The sequence below is a fragment of the Leguminivora glycinivorella genome, chromosome 16, assembly GCF_023078275.1.
Source record: "Leguminivora glycinivorella isolate SPB_JAAS2020 chromosome 16, LegGlyc_1.1, whole genome shotgun sequence".
NCBI lineage: Eukaryota > Metazoa > Arthropoda > Insecta > Lepidoptera > Tortricidae > Leguminivora > Leguminivora glycinivorella.
In genome coordinates, this window is record NC_062986.1 from 12,091,886 (window position 1) to 12,114,317 (window position 22,432).

At 40.2% G+C, this 22,432-nt stretch overlaps 3 protein-coding genes across 6 annotated transcripts in view; 2 read left to right on the top strand and 1 right to left on the bottom strand.

The window, feature by feature from the left end:
* The window catches only part of LOC125234485 (cAMP-dependent protein kinase type II regulatory subunit), a 42,841-nt gene extending 27,707 nt beyond the window's left edge, over positions 1–15,134 (top strand). For 2 of the 4 annotated variants that reach the window (XM_048140743.1, XM_048140741.1), the window contains 3 exons: positions 4,300–4,471; positions 5,935–6,024; positions 11,604–15,134. In XM_048140743.1, the coding sequence (XP_047996700.1) occupies positions 4,300–4,471; positions 5,935–6,024; positions 11,604–11,734 (393 nt within the window). In that variant the 3' untranslated portion in view covers positions 11,735–15,134. Of the gene's footprint in view, positions 1–4,299; positions 4,472–4,558; positions 4,619–5,934; positions 6,025–11,603 lie in introns of all 4 variants that reach the window. The other 2 variants (XM_048140744.1, XM_048140742.1) reach the window with 2 other exon arrangements.
* Positions 15,135–16,517: 1,383 nt separating this feature from the next.
* On the bottom strand, positions 16,518–17,643 carry LOC125234526 (cyclin-Q). Its single transcript, XM_048140792.1, has 2 exons — positions 16,895–17,643; positions 16,518–16,656 (listed from the first exon to the last, which is right to left on the bottom strand). Exons 1-2 carry the CDS (start codon positions 17,558–17,560, stop codon positions 16,567–16,569), a joined length of 756 nt encoding a protein of 251 aa, XP_047996749.1. The 5' UTR covers positions 17,561–17,643; the 3' UTR covers positions 16,518–16,566.
* A 165-nt stretch (positions 17,644–17,808) lies between these two features.
* On the top strand, positions 17,809–19,628 carry LOC125234525 (pachytene checkpoint protein 2 homolog). Its single transcript, XM_048140791.1, has one exon. It carries the CDS (start codon positions 17,912–17,914, stop codon positions 19,229–19,231), a length of 1,320 nt encoding a protein of 439 aa, XP_047996748.1. The 5' UTR covers positions 17,809–17,911; the 3' UTR covers positions 19,232–19,628.
* Positions 19,629–22,432: the final 2,804 nt, after the last annotated feature.

Consider the following 22,432-nt stretch of genomic DNA (forward strand, 5'->3'; position numbering starts at 1 on the left):
GCATATTTTGAAGACCTGGAAGAAACCCATTTCTGTGAAGGCATCGAGAAGTTGCAGAAGCGTTGGGATAAGTGCGTTGAACTTCGGGGAGATTACGTAGAAAAATAAAATATATATAACACTTATATTCTTTTTTTATTATATCAAACCAAGTTACTTATCAAACCACCCTCGTATGTACTTGTAGTACGGTACTTCGCGGTCCACAAGGCCGTATTGAAGAGCAAGCTGCTGGTGAATGATCCTGGCTACGAGATTATGCCTGTGCAAGTACTCACCGTTAGCTAGATGAGAACAACCGGAGATGATATGCCTGAGTGACTCTCCGGGACGGCGGCATGCCCGACAAATGTCGACCGTACCGTCCTTCAGGATATATTTCCGGTAGTTGTTCGTCATCATAACTTCGTCGGCAATTGCACAGGCAAAACCCTCGGTTTCTCCGAAGAGGTCCCCGAATCGTAACCAGTTCACCGATGCGAGCAGGTCTACATCGGGTCCCGTGAGGGCCTTGTAGAACCGCCCGTGTAGCTGCTTGCTCTCCCATACCGCCTTGCGGTCCGCTGGTACTTTATAATTATTATTGTTTTCAACTTACGGTTACGTGTTCGTGGTATGCACAGAGTAAATCTTTAATGAAATTGAGACATTTTTTTATATATACAATTAAATTTGAACTAGAAGCACTAAACCTATACCCGCTCGCATTCCCCTTTTTTCTTTTCTAAGTAAGAATCAATTAATAAGTATCTGAATATATGTATGAATAAATTAAATTGTAATTGTTTACATACAACCTGTGAAGTTTGGTTGACAAAATTTGACGTAGGTGCTGTCATATATATTTTTAAAATGACGTACTGTTAATACCAGCGTAATGAAAATGTATTCCGATGAGTAAAAGAAAACATGAAACTTTTTTCAATTTAACCGAACTAGAATGAAATCATTTATACTCATTCGGTTGTGTTCGTTATTTTCTTTAATAATGTGATATATTTTTATTTATTTTTTATGCACAAGCCATGCACCTTTAAACTTTAAATGAGATTGGATCTCCACCTGACATTATTGATTTACCCTATTTATTTTGAGCACAGTTTTACACTGGTATGGTTTTTCGTGTACGTACACTATTTTCTGTCAAAATATTTGTCAAATTTAAACGTCAACGCGGAGCGACCGGCGACACGTCTGCCTCCGATGAGCCGCTCAGGGCGTCTAATCGAAAGGAGAATTCTGACAGCAATGGCGAATATATGGAAATTTTACGATAGTTTAAATTTAAGGTAAAATTTCTTTGTTGCCTTTGAGAGGAAAAATATAAAAAACCTCAAAACCTGTAGTCCATTTATCTGGCTTTTAGAATCACTTAATGTTATAACTAAAGTATTGAATTTTTTTAACAAAGTTTACTAAACGGCGACATACGTTTTTCTCATTTTAGGTCAACTTTGTGTGGGTTTAGTTATTACACCGTTAATAATTGGAGATTGTGAATAGTCAAAAGTTGTAGACACACTCTTTAAGATAATAACTACATTTATTTTATTTCATTTAATTTAGAAATGTGGGCAGCATTTGTTAAACGCCGAATGCACTTTACGAGGATTTCGTACGACCCCCTCTTAATAAAAGTACCTTTACAACTAAGCAATCGAACATACATTACAGAGTCGAGTCGCTCGCGGCGAGGTCTGAGTGCCCACTCAGCTGTCAATTTACAAGCCAATACATGTAAACTACGTTCACGAATGTGTAGTAGGTACTCGTCGTCGTGTAATAGTCGACAAGTAGGCCCAGTATAAGTAGTATCTCCCAAAATATCAGACTAGTGATGTGCAAGTTGCGGAAACGTTCCAAAAAAATCTTAAATTTTCACGAAATTTTCGAGAAAAATAAAGGGAATTTAAATTTATGAAATGGAAAGTTTCCATCCATACGAAGTATGGAAAGTTACCGATGTTTTCCTATGTGAAAATTTCAGAATTTTGGAAATTTTCGGTCGGCACATCAGTATATCAGACTATCCAGGGATGAGTAGTCTGTCGCGCAGGGCTACAGGGCGCTCAAAACGTTTCGCTGAGTCATTTTATTGTAACTGCAAAGTAATAAGATGGCTTACGATGACTCAACACACGGGAAAGTTATAGATCTGTAGCCTTAACACTTTGTAAGCTGGTCACGAACCGTGTTCAAATTGCATTGGCTGTAGGACACAAATACTGTTAAAATGGGCGCTGTGCGGCGAACAAAGTGTTAATTACTTCGATAAAGATATCAACTTTGAAATTTCAACTGTGATGTAATGTTCAATGTAATTACTGAAGTACCAAGAAGGTCCCTAATAGATAGATAGATAGATAGAATACTCTTTATTGGCACACCTCAGCAGATACAGAAAAAAGATACAGCGGAGACAAAGCAAATGATTATAAATAGAGGCAGACAACAGGCGGACTTATCGCTAAAAAGCGATCTCTACCAGACAACCTTTGGGTAGCGGAAATAAAAAAAACATAATCAGAAAGAGTAGGTGCTTCGAAATGAAAAATAATAATAATAATTTCAGTATAGTGAATACGATATCGTTATATGTTGGTTTTTTACTTGACAGAACAAATTTTCATTAAAATTTAAACATTTTTACTAGATTTAAATCTTTATCATTTCGATATCAAACACGTATTTTGAATAATATCATGTCCCAGCCTTTGAATGACTAAATTACGAGATAAATATTTATGAGCAACATGCCCATTTTGCTCGAAATCGAACCCTGATTCGTAATAGACGCGGGCTGTAGAGAAGTAGGTCACCTCACCGACCACTGGGCAGTGGCATAGGGAAAATACATATTCAACTTTTATGAAGGCGGTAATCAATAGCCCCTTACAGCGGTCAGCCGTTCAAAACCCAGAAAAAAGTTTTGTTTTTGAATTTGGAACCCTTGTTTTACATAGTACTTACCTATCCATACTAATATTATAAATGGAAAAGTGTGTGTGTCTGTTTGTCCGTCTTTCACGGCAAAACGGAGCGACTAATTGACGTGATTTTATAAGTGGAGATAGTTGAAGGGATGGAGAGTGACATAGGCTACTTTTTGTCTCTTTGTAACGCGAGCGAAGCCGCGGGCAAAAGCTAGTAAGTTCATAAAAGCGTTCATAAAAATTGATTGTAAATATGTACTAAAATCCGTACGCTGGCAGTGGTGAGAAATTATTCGCATTGGGCGAACTCCGCTCCGTTCGGCTCAGCTTTGCTACGAGCAAATTATTAGGGTTTGCACAAAATGCCCTTTGCGTGCACAACTACAGATAAGATAATTAAGTAGGTACTTGAATGTTGACAACCCTAAATAGCCGAAAGGGATAGTGCGATGTATTAGAAAGGGACAACACGATTCGTTCATTCGCTGTAAAACTTCGCTTTTGTAACAAATTTATTTTATTTCCCTTTTATAAAGCTAAAAATTCAAAAATGATATTCGTGTAATTGGAAATAGATGAAATATTTGAAGTGCTTCTCGGAAATATATTTCCCTTAGCAAGGGTTAAGTACCTATATTATTTATATAATACCTTCGCAGGTGTATCGATTAGTAACAATCATTTGATTTGTTCCGTTTGGCTTAATGATGTAATTACCTAGTGCACTTGTTACGCGTTACTCATGTGCATTTATCGCACTTTTAATATGTTTATAATTACGTCTTATGCATGGTAGGATAATCAACTAACCATGTTTTTGAATCGTGAAAGCAGTAATACGTTAAATAGAAACGTTGTAAAAAAACATGATGTTATTTAATTAGAACCCTTTCAGACACTCCTTTAAATATATTGCTAATAGGTACACGTAATGTAACAGAAAAATCCGAAATACAATTCAAAAGTCGGACTGAAATAATAAGAAATCTGTAAAGATATACGAAATTTTAAATGAACGTTAATTATTTTCTAGCAATGTTCATTAAAATACTAGACATTATGTCACCTAGATTGCGTTTTTTTACAATTTGCAATTTAAAACTCATTTGTAAAAATGTGGTAACACGTACCGTATATCTGCCTGAAAAGGTCTCCCCAAACATATCGACGCGGAATAGGCTGCTTTCGCCGACTTAAAATCGCAAGATAGTATGAACATGCGTTCAGCGACGACGACGGGTAAGCGTCTTCATACAAGCTATTTTTGTTTGCTTAGAGCGGATTCGGCGTCGATAGGTTTGGGGAATCCCAAAGACTCGTTTTTTTACACCTGTTACATTATTAAAATGTTTATTTGTTTCTACAGCCGTACGAGCGCGCCAACCTGGCCGACGCTCTCCTGCCGCGCACTCTGATCGACGGCGAGATGATCATCCGGCAGGGCGACACCGCCGACGGCATGTACTTCGTGGAGGACGGCTCCGTCAGCATCCGCATCGCGCGCGACGACGGCAACGAGCACGAGATCAAGCGCCTCGGTCAGTCACTACCCTTCTAATTACTCGCACAGCTACACTGTGGAGTGAACTGCTGACGGCGGCAACACTCGGCTTGTACTCGTGCAGGCTCCGTCAGCATCCGCATCGCGCGCGACGACGGCAACGAGCACGAGATCAAGCGCCTCGGTCAGTCACTACCCTGCTAGTTACTCGCACAGCTACACTGAGGCATGAACTGCTGGCGGCGACAGCACATGGCTTGTACTCGTGCAGGCTCCGTCAGCATCCGCATCGCGCACAAAGGTTGGGCAGCAAAGTCTTGCCTTATTCACAAGTCTTGGAGAGGAGTAGGAGGGCCAATGTAACTAAACCTGTTGTTAGTGAGTCTTTCGTTACCCCCCATTATATCCAAACCTTAGATTTGACACCCAGCTAGGTACGTGATTTTCTGCGACTATCCGCATGGTAGTAACTCTAAGGCAGCGTTCCCACTTATGCGTCGCGTGTCTCGGGGCGCGCAAGGGGCGTCCGCGCCACGCCGCTTAAGTGTAATTCAAAAAACGTCTCCTCAGTACATTTTGTATAGGAAAGACGTAAGACGCGCCCCAGGTGGCGTGGCGGCGGCGGGGCGCGCGCCGCGCCGCTTGGCGGCGCGCCTTACGTCCTTCCTATACAAAATGTACTGAGGAGACGCTTTTTGAATTACACTCAGGTGGCGTGGCGCGGACGCCCTTTGCGCGCCCCGAGACACGCGACGCATAAGTGGGAACGCTGCCTAAGACCAAGAAATTAAATATTAGAGTCTATTTTGGGTTCGCATTTATATGCGTACTTGTTACATATTTTATGGCCTTGTTTATACGTCATTCGATAAAACATTTACTTACCTTCATTAAAAATGCATATATCAACAGGAAAACATAATAAAATTCCATTCCATCATTAAAATCAACGTGACAAGTAACAACAATAACATACTAAAAATACCGTTGGCCTCATGTATACTTATTCCGTCACCTACTGAAGTCGCCATGCCAACCACTAAGTTCCAAACCTAGTAACCGTTAAAGCTTTTTTAGAGATTTATCCTTGGTCGTAAAAGACCAGTAACCGCTAGTTATGCGATCAGGAAATTCCATTAACCTGGCTTCAGGAAGATGTGAAAATTTGTACACGAGGCAATAATAAAATAAAGCTTCAAAGCAGTTGCCTTCCCTTACAGACAGGCCATATTAGGCCAGGCTTCATGAAGACCGCAAGGTCACAATATGGCTTGCACTACTCAATTGCATACTATAATATACGTACATACACAAGTTACACAACGATAATTACAATAACTGACCTTATTCAATTAGCTTATTTTTGTTATACGCGTCGCTTTTAGATTTTTTTATTTTTATACTAGCCAGCCGAGTCGTAGACGGGACAATTTGATACTTTGTTCTTCTTTTCAAATTGTAAACACACTTCTTAATTATGTAATCTTTTTTCATGTGCAGGCAAGGGCGGCTACTTCGGCGAGCTGGCGCTGGTGACACACAAGCCGCGCGCCGCCTCTGCGTACGCCGTCGGGCCTGTCAAGCTTGCATGTGAGTATTAAGTATTACCCTTATGCTGACCGCCAAAAACAACCGGTCTGCTAGTTGTCCCCTGAAGCCCTGTGTCCGAATCCCGGTAAGACTATGTGTGACAAGAACAGGTATTTTTTCGCGAGTAAGATCACGACTTCACAATAGGCGTGAAGCTGAAAGGTATAGTTTCAGCTTTACGCCTATTGTTACGTCGTGATCTTACTCGTGAACTTTCGAATATTTAAGGACTGGAATTATAAGGTCGCGAACGAACATTGAGTGGACTGGACACTAAAATAAAACTAACTGAAAGAACAAATATAGCTCAGTTTTTTACTCTATCTAAATTAAATAGGCTACTACTAGGAGGCTAGTCAAATCAGCTTGTTTTTAAGAACTATCAAAACGAATTTGAATGACTAATACGGAATTAATATGAAATCGAATTGAGTGACGTCACGGTCAATTCAGTTACTTTATATATTTCTACCTGACTTATTAAATAGAAATTGGATTTAAAAATAACTTCTGTCCATGTTTTTCTTATAATTATCTGATGCTTTATTTCGTGCAAAGTATAAAATATTTTATTTTGAGAATAGTCAAGTTCCCTATAATAGTATATGCTCCCTTTTTAAAATGTCCATGTGTGTGTCCATATTTATGATGCTCCAATTCAGAGTCATTTTGTTAACCACTGCACTAAAATATTCAACCTCGCAAATCCGCGACATTAGCGATTTACGCCATTAGCCAATAATAATAAATCTTTTGCACTCCTTTCGGAGGTGATAACAGTTTTGTGACTTCAGGCGACGTATTGGATGATTGATGAATTTATTGAACCCCACACAAAGGATATAAATAGTGTGGATACTTGAATAATCAGACTTGCGGTAAATTAAATAATTTGCTGTATCGCGCGCGACTTTTGAGAACACAACTCATGCTAGTCAATATTAACTTTTATCAGTTTAGTACGTTTCCTTTGTGGAGATGAGAAATAAGTAAACAAAAAACATGACAACTAGGGAACAATTCAAATTATTTTATTGAATATTATTTGATTTGTTCTTTTTCAAGTAGTCACGCTATTATATATAAATTATATAAATTGACATAGATATCATACACGAAAGAAAAAACAAACGTGCGGGCGGGTGGTCCAGTGGTAATGACGTTAGTCGCGTAAGCTGAAGACCCGGGTTCGATTCCCGGCTCGGCCACCAGTGGGCATTGTCGTTTTTTTTTCTTTCGTGATATCTATTTCTATTTATATAAAAAAACATGACGATTGCCTCTCTCTGTTTGGTAATACTTTATAATAGCGTTAATAGCTTAAGACGTAGTAATTGAATAATTATTACCTACTAGCTTTTGCTCACGTTAGAAAGAGACAAAAAGTAGCCTATGTCACTCACCATCCCTTCAACTATCTCCACCTAAAAAATCACGTTAATCCGTCGCTCCGTTTTGCCGTGAAAGACGGACAAACAAACAGACACACATACTTTTCCATTTATAATATTAGTATGGATATAAGGACTTGGCAATTCAACCTAATGATTTACTTGATGATTAATATTAACCAAACGGCAGGATTAATTGATATTATCTTTAATTATAAAAACCAGCTTTATTGATTTGTAAGACCGGTCATTGACGATCACTGCCTTCATTAAAAATGGATGGTACTACTATTGGTACTCAGTATTCTCAGTAATTGGTCTCAGCGTCTTTTACATAACAACAATAACTATAGGGGCTATTCTGAGAACAGTAATGGAATATCATTAGATCTTTACAAGGATTTTTATTTGCAAGCAAGAATAGGTCTATCGTATCCGACTAGCTTATTTTTACGCGCATATAAGGTCGAATCGAGCTTACACGGACGTTATGTTTCTTATTAAGGTTTTTATGCAGGCCATATTTCCGAGTTTCACTACATTCGAAATTTTGAACAACGCTACTTTGATACCGCGATAATTGAGCCTAAAATCTTTACTTATTACGAAATCTCTCTTGCAGTATAATCGCATGTACATTAGGTTACACTGATTAAAACTGGAGACCCGTCTAACATTTACTCGTGAAAATATAACACCGTATTTATGTAAAACCGTCACTCCACCAACGGGAAATGCGTCCCCAACGTGTTTCGTCGTTTTGATACTCGCAGCGTGTAAGCGATGCCCAGCACCCGTGCCCCGCATCCAGTGTAATGGCCGCCTAGGTCAACTTAATCGACGTCAATGCACTTGTCCCTAAACGCAACTATTATACCCGTCCGCCGCAAAGGGACTGTTGAACTCCTGTTTGACAGCTGTCAATTACGGTCATTTGGCCGCTGTCCGAGATGATTGCCGGTGGGCGGACGCTCCGGCCGAGTAATTGGCCGGCAAATGTACAACGACTGAATGAAATACGGCTTACCTTGCTCGCTGTTTAACGACGAATTATACTACACTCGGAGGAGCTAAATTTGTCGGTGAAGAGACTAAAATAGATGGAGACTTGTTTAAGTACTGTCAATAATATATTTTATCACCGAATAAGGTAGAATACATCAACTGCTTGACATACATATCTGCGATATCCACAACTACCTGTGGAATTGTGGTTGTCCTTCGCCACGTTTCACAGCCACTTTTATTGATCTATCTTGTTAGGGATGTTTTCTTCCCTGATTGAGTTTGTAAGTTCGCGAGCCACCTCTTAAAAACCTTTTTTTCCAAGCGGCCATCGTTTCAAGGAGTAATGCCACTAAAATCTGGTTCTAGTGAATCTCTTGAACAAAGCTGGGTAGAGTGGGTAGCATTGTAAAGCAATTTTATACATGTAGCTACTAAAATGCAAAGGTTATGTTAACTGCTGACTACCAACTGATTGATCGCAATCTTAGATATTTTTATACCAGTCCGGTTTATATGTCTAAGTGTACTTATTCTAAGAATGGAATATGAAGTATGCTCGGAACGAGCGATAGCGCCGCCCCGCGCGCTGGTGCCAACCGTCCCAAACGATTTGATTTAATGCTATAAAGTGTCTTCGCATATTCTGTTTGATCTTTGATTCACTACTCTTGTAGAAACTGCTTGACAGCGCTAGAATGGCCTTTGCGACACGATCGGAATAACTACAACATTTATTATTTAGACAAAATTAGACACACAGTTAAAAGTCTCTTACAAACGCGCGGTAACAGAAAGATAAATGATAAAATACATATTCTTCATGTTATGTCATGAGTAGTAACGGCCGTAACACACTTGTCATTTCAAAGTGCCGCCGCAGTACACATTTTCGTGTTCTCTGCAGTCAACACTTTGATCATTTCTAAGAAACTGCAACACAATGCAGTTTAAGAAATGAGGTTTTAATGTTTATTTGGGCATAAACGGTACATGTTTCTTATAACCAGAAAAAACACCTACATAATTTATGAACCAATACAGTTGCCACCATTTATTGCTCACTAAAGAAAAACAAAATGGGATAATGTAAAATTACACCGGTCAAATCTTACATGAAAATCGGCTAAAAAAACAAAGTGTGATGTAAAGCTAGATTTTTGGTATGTTATTTGGAGTCCTTGGGGGAATGTAAGACTATATTTTGCAAGCAAACAAAAAGTGTGCTAACATCGTAATTTAAAAAAAAAAGTAAAAAAATCGGACTTTTTTTGGTTTTTATTTTTTTATTAAAAAACTATGCGTTTTTGGTCAAAAGTTGCTGTGTAGAGTTGAAAGCGCATTAAATTTCAAACAGTTTGACATCTTTTTTATCATTGTTCGTCAAATAGTTTTCGAGATATGAAGCGTCAAAAAAGGTTAATTTTTGACGCATTTATAAAATGTAGCGTTTTGCCAATATTTTTAGACAAATATCTGCAAAATGATTCAGGATATGATATATATTGCAATATAACATTATATAAAATTTATTTTGCTTTAGTTTTAGTGCAAATAAAGGTCAGTAAGACGAATAGTTACTTTGGTAAACAAAAAAATCTATAAATAGAGAAGCCAAGAGTCTGGTAGATTGGTTAAGGTAAAATAATTTACGCTAAAAGTTTTAGGTTGAAAGTGCTATCTATTCGATCTTACTTTCTTTGATATCCATTTATCTGAAAAAATTGCCTCAGCTAACTTTGCATCGATTTGACTATTACTAATGAAGAAATAAAATACAGTAAAATTTTGAAGTTTAGTAAATTAGAAAAATAAAACAGAATTAGTTACATTTTCCTGGTTCTGCATCTTGATGGCACAACTCCTGTAGTGATAGAAAGTCCACTTGAGTTGTATTTGACCACCAATTGCTGTGGAATAAACTACGGGAACGGAAAGCGCCCACGCCAAATATTAAGATACTGGAGAAGTGGTATTCCCAGCAGAAGAACGTAGTAAGATGGAAGTCAACTCTGTCCACAGCCAGCGGGCTAAACTGTGGCGTGAGACAAGGAGGCAGTATGTCTCCGGCTCTCTTCAGCGTGTACATGGATGGGCTGTCGCAGGCTTTGACCAGTACCGAGGTTGGCTGCTCCATCAATGGGCAAATAATAAATCACATCGCATATGCAGACGATATGGTCCTACTAGCACCATTTGTGGGAGCTATGCGTAAGTTACTCGCAGAATGCGAGAGATACGCCAGCCAGCATAACATGAGATACAATCCGGACAAGTCTGAATTTATGCTCATGGAGGCAGCACATATGCCCACACAGGTACCACCTCTTTTGCTTGATGGAGTTCAATTGCGGAGAGTACACGAAGTCAAATACCTACCTTGGCCACATCTTGTTTTCCAGTTTAAAAGACCTGGAGGACATAGAAAGGCAGAGGCGAGCCACTCGTAAATATTTTTTTCCGCCAAGCGGCGATCCTGAGGTCTTTCTGACCGTAAACTTAACTTACTAAATAAATGTTGATTTGATATACGCAAATATGTGTCTGAGTAATACTTGAACAGCCCCCAAATAATAATAATTCGTTCTCCGCTACGCCTCCTGTAAATATATGTAAACTATCCCATTTGGCCATTACCATCCACCGATTATTTCTGATCCAGTTATACTAGACTTATGATATAATCCTATTTTTTTAAATAACTCGCACTCTTTTGGTCTTAAATGAAAGCTAGTGAAATTTTCTACATTTTTATTTTACAATTTATGTAATAGCCTGAGTCGTTTTGCTGATATCTGTCTCAAAATATTAGCAAAACGAATATTTTCATAGAAAGGGGGAAAATGCTCTTTTTTTGACGCTTCATATCTCAAAAAATATTTGACGGACATTGATAAAAAAGATGTCAAACTGTTTGGAATTTAATGCGCTTTCAACATTACACAGCAACTTTTGACCAAAAATGCATAGTTTTTTAATAAAACGGCAAAATACAAAAAAAGGCTGGTTTTTTTACTTTTTTTTTAAATTACGAAGTTAGCACACCATTTTTTTGCTTGCAAAATATAGTCCTACATTCCCCCAAGGACCCCAAATAACATACCAAAAATGCAGCTTTACATCACACTTTGTTTTTTTATTTCTCTTTTTGACCAGTGTAAATGTGATCGGTGTCTGTTTCAGTCCTGGACGTGGAGACGTTCGAGCGGCTGCTGGGCCCGTGCATGGAGATCATGAAGCGCAACATCGACGACTACGAGGAGCAGCTCGTCAAGCTGTTCGGCGACAAGTCCAACCTCACCGACGTGCGATGAACGCGCCCGCCGCCCCTTCCAACCCGACCGCACCGTAATCTCGCATCCCTTACCCTCCCCCTCGAGGTCGCGCTGTCTCGCTCTCGCGCCCCTGCGTGCAGGCTGGTCCGGTACCCGGCGGGCTCCTTCCATTGCAACTTCATGTTTTATATTTGTAAGCCTATTTTCTTTTCCGTGTTCTTAGGATAGCGCGACCTCGATACTTTTTGAAAAGTCCGATTTGTGCTCGTCGAGCTCGCTTGACGCTTGATTATTTTCGCTTAACCGCTACTAATGTTTGATGGGACGTTACAAAATTTGATAGCAAAATATATGTTGATTTGTACAAAATTCGGTGGCATGTCGATCGAGTCGTTCGATATGTATCGCGGTATAGATTACGAGTTGAATGGAAGGGTGACGACGAACAGACGAGCGCTCAACGATATTGCATTGATACAAAAATACGCTTATTTTAGATAGTGAACTGCCTTAGTAGCTATGTAAATTTAAGGAACAGTCGCGAGTGGCAGGACCAGGGCGTTCGCGGGAAACACACTGCCGGGGGACACTGTCTAGTCAATGTTCCAGTGAACTGATGTGTCAGCGATATCATCGATCTAACAAATAATGACCAAAATTCGTTTTAAGACTTTATTGCAAGCATTGCTCACGTTACGTGCCATAAAAATTATGTGACCTTTGGTATTGGTTTAGAATTAAAATTGTAACTAGATTACCGTAGACTTCGTCAGTGTGTTTCGGCCGACCGCCGACTAGCGAAGAAGTCAGACTGTGGCGGGGACAAGGCAATAGTGTAATATTGTATCGGGTATATTGGATAGATTGACGTTGGCAATGCAATACTTTTCGGCGCTCGGTCGTGTCTCGACTAAAGTTGCGATTTCCTCTACAGCTGTCGCCGTTTTCTATTAATATTTAAGATATTTTCACTGACACGGGCTTTTCTGGATAGAGTATACCTGTAGGTAAAGTTACTAGTTTAATTTTACTCGTGATTAGATCAAATCTACTCACATACTATATTTATTTATGTTATCTCTGTTAATGTATTCTGCTACTTTTGTGTAGTGTATGTATATCGAGAACGTATATCGCGTGGTTCGGATATTGAATGCCAAATTAAAGTAGTGACATAATTGTAATCGTTACTGGAAATGCGAATTTACAAGTATCATGGGCTATTCAATGTTGTGGAGGTCACTCGACCTGCAGCGATCGGGAAATCGTGGTAATAATATCAGAACTATATTTTATTTTACAAAGATGAACATATATTATTTATAAAACGATTATTTAGGGAGAGAATTATTTTTGTGTTCACTTTTGGTGTTGAGGTTTTTCTAGTAGTGAGTTCCTATTGTTTTGTTTTGCTCATTAACATTTACGTGAAAGATCTGAGATATGTCGACTGGACCGAGGCTCGGTTGCCGTCAGAGGCAGCGTGGCCCGAAGGATGTGTTATATTGACGAACCGACACGAACACGGCGCTCGTGCGGCGCTGTCCGCTGCCGCACAGGTACCCTCAGGTAAAACTTTCCAGTATTATAAATTAACATTAGAAAATTGTACAACCTTATTTCTAAATCCAGCCAAAGTAGTGGAATGCGTAAAGATCATCATGTGTGTAGCACTAAATTATAATATTTAAGTCTATGTTTACGTAGCTGTTAGTTTCGTCACTTATTATTGTAATTAATATCGGTAGACTAGGTGAATGAGCATATAGACGTTAAATCCTGAGGGGAGAGGATGTGCCGGTTTGATGCCATGTGCTAAATGTACAAATTTATTTCTGCTGCCATAGAAGATTGATTATATTGTTTTATTTAATTGAAGAATTTACTAATGAATTATAATGTTACTAATTTTATTTTGATTGTTAGATAATCATATTAATAGCTATTTTCAGAGCTTTTATAAGAAATTTGTCAATAAGATTTCTGATTGCGTCTGTCCCTTGCTTTTAGCTTTCGTTAACTGGTCTATCATCATTTGAAGTTTGTTTCGATATAGCTTAATACATTCCCATGTTGCTGTTTGACAAAGTATGAATATAATGCATATATATGTTATTTTTTATTGTTACATTTTAATTTATTCGTTCATCAATGAAGAGGGCAAAATTCTCACTTCAAGTGCCTATTTTCATACAAACCTCAATCAGGAAGCAACAAGCCTTTCTCACTAACAACTAAATGTTAATCTCGTGTTTTGACTTCTTAAACTGCCTTTTTCTATGTGAAATGTGTTGTGAGATATGTGTATTTAGTGCCATCAGATATAACTACTGACCAATTCTTTTAATAAGTACAATAATCAAATTTGTACCCTTGTTTCATACTGAGATCTTCGATAGACATGACAAACGTTTATACATGGTTGTATTGCCACCTTACATATATACCTTTTATATGACAGTTTGATCGTACGTAGTTGCGCAGTATTAAAAGTCTCGGTCTTTAGTAGGTCCAGTGGGTCGTGTCGTGCGCTTGTGTGAGTGTGACGCCATCGCCACTGAGGTCCCTCTGTGGTGCGTTATGATGTTTGATATTCCCTTGTACTGTACCGTGGCCGTGTATAACGTTGTGTTTGTTACCTGTACAGGTGGGCGTTGCGTCACGACATGTGTCTGTGTGTCCCCGGTGTATCAGACCCAGTAGCTGTTAATTCATAGTATTGTGCAATAACTAATTACTGTCATTTATCTATGTCGTTTTACATCAATATCATGTGTTAAATTTTATGTCAGTGTGGAATTTATTTATAGATTTTAATAAATCATAGTATACTTAAGATATAAATCTTTCTCTTTATACTGATGTCTAAAACGTGCATTCTTATTAGCATCGCATCAGTGTACTAGGAGAGGCGAAATTAGCTACGAGTATATATTCGGTTCCCTGGAGATGTGAATCCGATGTAACGGGCTCGCAGTGTTGTACGGTACGACGGATACTTGCACAAATATAACTGGCGGATGAGGTCTCATTCTGTTGTCTTCCACGGGACGCACAGCAGACGGCCGCGTCTCCGAGCCGGCGCCGATCTCCGGCATTCTAATATTAAATTGGAATTAAATACGCTTAACCGTAGCGTAATTTTTATAAATTACTAGTCATTGGTGTCTAATGTAGATTTGTAACCTGACAGCACGTTGAAATTTGGAGCCTATTCCATCTTCACATTAGCTGTAAGTTGTCATACCTGTTCCATGAAAGTAAAGCATATCAGCGCGGCGCTCGCCGCCCCCATGTTTAATATTATTGCACCACATACGGTAGCCAGTTGAAAACTAGTACCGCTTTTCCCACGTCATGAGCTTACCCTGTACATTTATAAAAATTATGTATCGTAAAATGTTAGAAAACTGGATTATATTTGTTTGTAGATCTAAAAGTGTTGTTTAATTACAGTAGTCTATCCCAAGCTCCTTGATCCCTATGCTATTACATTATGTCACACCCTGTCACCAAACCGATAACCGACGGCTTAGAATAATTGTAAAAAGGATTAGGTATAATACTATATTATAGATGTGAAGCAAATCTTGTCACTAAAAAAAGTTGGAAAATTTTAATAAGTAGGGGTAAAGGTGTATCATTCCATAGAAATATTGGATTTCGTGCCATTTTTGTTGACAAGATTTGCTTGACCGTCGTCTTTAGTATTTTTCAGTACAGATCTTCAAGAAAAGAGCGTACACCCATCTTAAAGGCCGGCAACGCACCTCCAACACCTCTGGTGTTTCGGGTGTCCATGGGCGGCGGTGATCGCTTACCATCAGGCGACCTGTCTGCTCGTTTGCCTCCTATCCCATAAAAAAAAAAAAAAAAAGATGGTGTTTTATTTACGCACTAGTGCGAGAAGTGGTTCATTATATGCCAGGTCGAAAATTCGGACTGCTATCTGTACTGAAAAACGTCGCACGATACACGTGCGAAAAGGAAATTCGTTTTTTTACGCACTGGTATCGTAATGTACTATTTCACCACACCAACAAAGGCTCTTTCGATACCTCTAAAACGAATGACAAAAGTAGCATTAATCCACAGGAGTGCAAAATAGATTCATACAAATTCTAACTTGATGCCCAAAGCTGGCTAGTAGAATTAACGTTTAAATGATGATTTTGAATAACATGTTTAATAAATTCATGAATTCGATCCTCTGGTCAAAAAATGACATATTTTACTCCCTGGCAAAATTTACGTGCCTTGAAAGCCTCGCAACGTTGAACATTCTTAACCTACGCTCGCGGTTCAATATTAGAATCTTTCGCAATATTAGCTTGTGGTTAGAACAACATTGCAATACAAATCAAATAACTATAAAAAGGCAACCAAATCTTGCCATTAAAAAACGGCAGACAGTAGAGGCGTGTTCATAAACTTCAGAATGTTCAGATATTTGTGAGCACCATGGCCATTCCGAGGATGGCATTGCGAGAACAGAGGTCTATGGAATGGAGGGACCTAGTCTTCAACAAAATGACATGATGTCTTGATGCACAATGCTGAGGGCATTGAGGGAACAACTAAAGAAGACTAAAATTTTTCAAGTGCTCCGGGAGCACAGTTGAACAGTAATTACAGTATTCTCTACCTGTTAACCTCAATGCTAATCAGAGATTGTAAGTGCCAGGTTCTCAACTGTGAGCACAATCTCAGCTAGGTACTTTGTAATGGAACTGAAAAATAATAAACTGCCTTTGGTTATGCAGGACATGTCACTAGCCTAAGATTTATACTTATAGGGTTAGTTAAAATAACAAGCAGGAAGTGTCAATCTTTCCTTTATTATATTTTAGCCTAAATTTAAATTATTACATTTAAAGTGGTTCAGGTTCTCTGCTATAAACCAGCATTATTTTTTCCATAATCTCCCAATTCTTTTCCTTTTGCAAGTCTTTTGTAAACACCTGTAACAAAGAACAATAATTTAACAATTTTAAATGATTCATTAAATGCACCCTATGCCCAGCACAGGACAGATTAAAACATACCCTAAAGTACAATCTTGATTAAACAGTATTCCTTATACTGTTTAATCAAGATTGTAAATTTTTAAGAAAAAGGCATAATGGTTACTTCTGCCACTATTCATATCCTATAACAAAATCAATTTAAAAACTTACAGGCATTTAAACTGTTACTTACCGAATACCATGCTGCATCATCGTCTAGAGTAGATGCCAGAGGTACAGAGACTCCGAGAACATGTAAAGCCAATGTCAGGCTTGCTACTGCAATGTGTGGTGCTCGGTAGTCTAGTACTGCTGGGGAGTGATGAAAGTCTTGCAGAAAAGCCATAGCTGTGCGGGCCACTGGCGCAGAGCGCCACTGCGGAGCCGGGAACCACTCCTGCAAAGACCTCAAATAATGCAGTAAGTATCTGTGAGGCGATGGTGCATCTAGATTAAAGCCCAGCACACGTAGGACCAGCAACTCTGCTTGTGCAACTGCGCCACGCCACGCCCAATATTCTTCACCTAACTCCAAAGGCCCAGCACCACGATTGATAGAGTTGTACGCCACATTCACTGCATCCCGCAGTTTAACCGGTTCATCCCGAGACTTTCCAGCGGCACAAAGACAGGCTGTGCATATTACATAGCAATCGTAATCGTTCTTATCCGCATCTTTGAAGAATCTGTGGTAAAATATAGCGCCAGCAGCTACAGTTGCCGGTTGCAGGCCAAGTTTTACACCACTTTCAAATATGAAGTTCGTGGCTAAACTGTGGCCTGGTGCACTACGATAATCCGGCAAACGTCTTTCGCGTCGCGAACTTTGCAAAGCCAATACATCAATTACGTCCTTCATCGTTTATAAATTCAAGTTATAGTCCACTTAGGTTAGAAATAAAGTGGTCACAATGGATTTTAGCGTCAGATCGACAAGACCCAGATAGACAAGACATTTACTAACAAGCTATTAGACAATGTAAAAAAAAAGCGCGATTCTCTTAGAAGCTTTAGATAGTTTTAAAACTTTCCCAAACGTCTCTTGTTTATGGAAAGAAGCGAAGGAATATGTCAAATTGTCAATGTCACTTTTTACTTCAAACATTTGAATTGGGAACGGCAGTTATTTTCATTGTTCTGTTACCTTGTAGAAATTTATTGCCAATCTTTTATATTGTATCAATTAATTAAAAACATTAAGGCTTTCAACATGAGTACGTCTTTACATGTAGAAGTTGTCCAAGTGAAACAGAGCCGTGCTTCTAAGGATTATATTGAGGATTTGGTACGTGATTATTTATTGAAGTTACCCATGTTAACTCCTGGTGCCACTATAAACAGTACTGTATTTGAAGACAATCTAGAGCTGAAAGAACACGTCCAGTGCATTACGTTTTGTGACGCGGAACACGAAGCTGATGTATCTCCGCGTGAGGCTGACCTTGTAATTCATGTGTATATGCTCGACCAGTATGGAGTGGAAACAGACACTATGACAGATGATACCTCCGGTGAAGAAGTGTCTGCTGCCGATGTGTGGCCGCTACCCGCGGCTGAATTTCACGGTTTATGGGAAAGTCTCGTATACGACACGCGGCTCAAAGAGGACACCCTGCGCTATGTAAAGACAGCGCTAGAGTTAACAGATCGCGGTGTTAACCCCCTAGTGGTGGGTTGGAGCCGGGTCGTGTTACTCCACGGACCGCCTGGTACGGGCAAGACCAGTCTTTGCCGTGCATTAGCTCAAAAGCTGGCAGTACGTCTTGGGGAGCGATTTTCAAGAGCGCGTCTTCTAGAGATTAACGCACATGGACTTTTTTCGAAGTGGTTCTCCGAAAGCGGAAAACTCGTGGCCAAGCTGTTTGAACGAGTACGGGAGATCGCGTCTGATCCACGCATGTTGTGCATAGTTCTTGTTGATGAAGTAGAATCGCTAGCGCACGCTCGGCGCGCAGCCATGGCCGGTCTCGAGCCTTCGGACGCTCTCCGTGCCGTTAACGCTCTGCTCACACAGTTAGACCGATTACGACGTCTTCCCAACGCTCTCGTTCTTGCCACATCCAATCTGACGACGGCAGTAGACGTGGCTTTCGTTGATCGCGCGGACCTGAAGCGTCGGGTCGGGCCACCAGCGGCGCGCGCGGCTTACGAGATTCTACGCGGATGCTGTGAGGAGCTAATGGCCCGTGGAGTAGTTACACCGCGTGACTTGCTTTTTGGACACCGAGTTTTACAGGGTTCAGGCTGGGCTGACTCTGAACATGCTCGGCCAAGTCTCATGCTATGGGAGGTGGCGCAAGCGGCAGCGCAGGCGTCGCTGTCAGGGCGAGCACTGCGGAGGTTGCCATTCCTTGCTCTGGCATTGCACGCACCTCAATCTAGCCACGAATCTTTGAACCTAGTTGCATTCTTAAAAGCTTTGAATGGATCATTACAACGACACTTGGAAGATGAAGCAGCGCTAACAGCTGATGAACCTTTGACTAAGACAGCTCAACCTTCAACTGGGACTATAGTTAATGGACACTAGAATTGGATTTAGAATATTTTATTTATATTTTAATAATTTCACAAATGTTGACCACTGAAAAACTTAAATTGGTTTTATGTTGAGGGCCAATTTTTAAACGATTTTTATACCAGTGCCTTTGGATTTGATTTAGTACATTTTTAGATTTTAAGAATAGATGTGAAGTTCTCTATAAATGCTGTGATAATTTCCACAATTTGTTATGTGGATGTTATTTAAGAATTAAAAATGTAATTCATTTTAATGTTGTGTATTCATTGCTTGCCCATATAATCATTTTAGCTTTTAAGCTTTTTTCTATTTCCGAACTCTTATTCGTCATTTACAGGGTCGTGCATAAATCTTTAAAAACATATTCCCCACAGCCAGCCCCCGTCGGCTTTCTGCGCATGCGCGCAGTAACGAAAAAATTGAAAACGTATTGGCTCTGTAACAATGGCAACGCATTGTCATAACGTTACTGCGCGCATGCGTCGGAAGCCGGCAGGGGATGGCTTTGGGCAGCTGGCTCGAGCGCTGGAAGTGTAAAATACAGGAAACAGTGTGAATTTCACGAAAGTTATTCTAGAAAACTATTAAAAACTAAGTGCATGGTCGTAGAAAAAGTATTGTATGCAACGGTGTAACCGAGTCAAAAAATACTCGTGGCGTCTTTATTAACCATTTTCGGCTTCGCCTCAAATTGATACCCACGCCACTCGTCTTTTTTGACCTACTTTAAACGCCGGTTGCATAAAATACTATTAGGAGAGCTGTCAAGAGAGGGTATTGAACGCCATCAATACGTTTCGTGTCTGATATGCTCCTAGCACGGTCATGGTATGGCACAGAGTAGTGGGCAGTGGGCACAAACAAACCTTTACATCTAGCGATACCTCGCATTCAGGTTTCAGTACAATGCGGTCTGACTTGCTGAATTTTACTATGTAACCTCAACGACCTCAACAGTCCGCGATGTAACTAAGGCTCCCCACAGACAGTCTTAAAAATTCATAATCTTAAAAAAAAATTGTGATGACAGTTCAACTGACATCTGTCAGTGTCAGTTGAACTGTCAATTTGCATACAATTTTTTTTTAAGATTATGAATTTTTAAGACTGTCTGTGGGGAGCCTATAATCGCATTTGAATTGCGGGCAGTCAAGTGCTAACACACGACTGCACCCGCCAAGATTAGACTAGACAAGACCACATACAAGTTGAAGTTGCGTACTCTAGTACTCTTCTAAGAGAGGCCTATGCTCAGCAGTGGGGATAAAGGGCTGATATGATGATGATGATGAAGTTTCAATCAAGGTGCACACACAAGGTGGTAAACAAGTAAGCACACTAGCCCAAGGATCGAAACCGGTTTTTACTCCATACTAAAATACCAGTATTTTTTCGTTTTCTGTTTTTAAGTAATTGTAACGTTAATACATAATTCAGTAATATATAAAGATATAAATTTTCCAAAATATTGGTCCGTTTCGGGGGTTTTTAAAAATACCGTTAAGATCCCTGCTGTGCTGTCACCTACGGACGCTTGCAACCAACTCCAGAGGTAATTATTCACTAACATTTGACCCGAAAAGTAACAGTAGGAGTAGGATTATGCCCATTTACACAGCACGCAAACTCGCACGAGTTTTTAATTTACATTGCGGGCTTTTAGGGGTTACACATACCAATACAATTGTAATGAAACCCTCATGCGAGTTCTCGCACCGTGTAGATGGGTCCGAACGGATCAGGGTAGTAAATAAAACTATTATAATTATTTGAACATAAAAATTAGAATATAATCATTTTTCAGTAATTTATTTAAAATTATACACTTAAAGTACATTTATAGTAAATTCAATAAAAAATACCAGTGCAGACGAGATACAAAAAAGAGAAAATATTACTTCATTACATCGTTGGTTAAATACATCGCTTTCGGTAAATGCATTACAAAATATAAGTTGAAACATAAAGAAATTAAAGTTACAAAAGATGTCACTCGATATAGAAAAATAAAGATAAGATTGAATCACATTCAAAAATTACCCACTAGTGACTAAAAATTTTACTTTCTTAAACGTTTGTTCATTAGATAGACCCGCCCGGGAGCGGGCCTCGACCGAATCTGCGCTCCGAGGCCTAATCTCCTCGCGAGCGCTCGAGCTCGGCGAGACCCACTCCAACCTCGGACGACGCTCGGCCCGAGCCGAGGCCGATCCGAGCCGATCCGAGCCGAGCCGAGCCGAGCCGAGCCGAGGCCAAGCCGAGGCGAGCCGGGCGGGCCGCAGCACGCGCTAGAAATAAATGTTTACATGTCATCAATTCTAAATAAGATATTTTCAACATTGTACTTTGATCAGTACGAATATACGCTCGAGGCGGCGCGGGTGCGCGGCGCTCGGTGCGCTTTTCACAATTTTATCATCGAAGAACATACAGTAGGTATAAATAGTGAGGTTAGTATTAACTTTGGCAAATATGAATGAAGCGTGGTGATATCGTTTTAAATCGACAACATCGTGTTTCGTGAGCGTTTAATATTAAAAATTACGACCGAATGCCGCTCCGCACTAGATACGCTTCGTCGGTCGGATGGTGCGAGTCCCGGACTCCAATCCCCGTCCTCGGCGGGACGCAGCGAGGATCGCGACCGTTCTACTAAACCTTAAGTCCCCTAAAACAACTGCGAGTACCTTTCCACGGATCTAATAAAGCGCGAGAACATTTTGAGCGCAACATTTCAGTCTTCAAATAAGAAGCGTTCGCACGAGCCGCGGCGGCGCGGCGGCCGGAGCACGGCCCGGTCTCGCGGCGAGTGCGTCTGGGTCACCGTCTTACGAACTAAATGTGATCCGAGCGAATAAACAATGCGGCAGTGTACAAAATTTACATCACATTCACTCGAAACATTAAAGCATACAAGGTAATGTTCGGCGGCGGCGGACCGCGTCCCAGTAAATGCTGACCCGAGTCGACTCGGCGCGGGCTCGCTCGGCGCACAGCGCGGTGTCGGTTTCTGAACGCGTCTCGTTCACGTCAAGCGGCTGACAACGTGCAGACATCCTGCTGCGGGAGTCTCCTCGTGGAGGCGTGTTGTGCGGGACGTGCGAGGAGTCCGCGGTCACCGGGACCCGAGCTCGGCCCGCGCGGTCCCGACACTCATCCACCACCATTCGTCCATTAAAAACTTTTAATGAAGGGTGAAGCTTACTTAAG

Excerpts from the sequence above, each read along its gene's own strand:
- LOC125234525 (XM_048140791.1), top strand. The coding sequence starts at position 17,912 with ATGAGTACGTCTTTACATGTAGAAGTTGTCCAAGTGAAACAGAGCCGT.
- LOC125234526 (XM_048140792.1), bottom strand. The coding sequence starts at position 17,560 with ATGAAGGACGTAATTGATGTATTGGCTTTGCAAAGTTCGCGACGCGAA. Across the intron at positions 16,657-16,894 it reads ATGATGCAGCATGGTATTCG|GTGTTTACAAAAGACTTGCA; the intron begins GTAAGTAACAGT and ends TCTTTGTTACAG.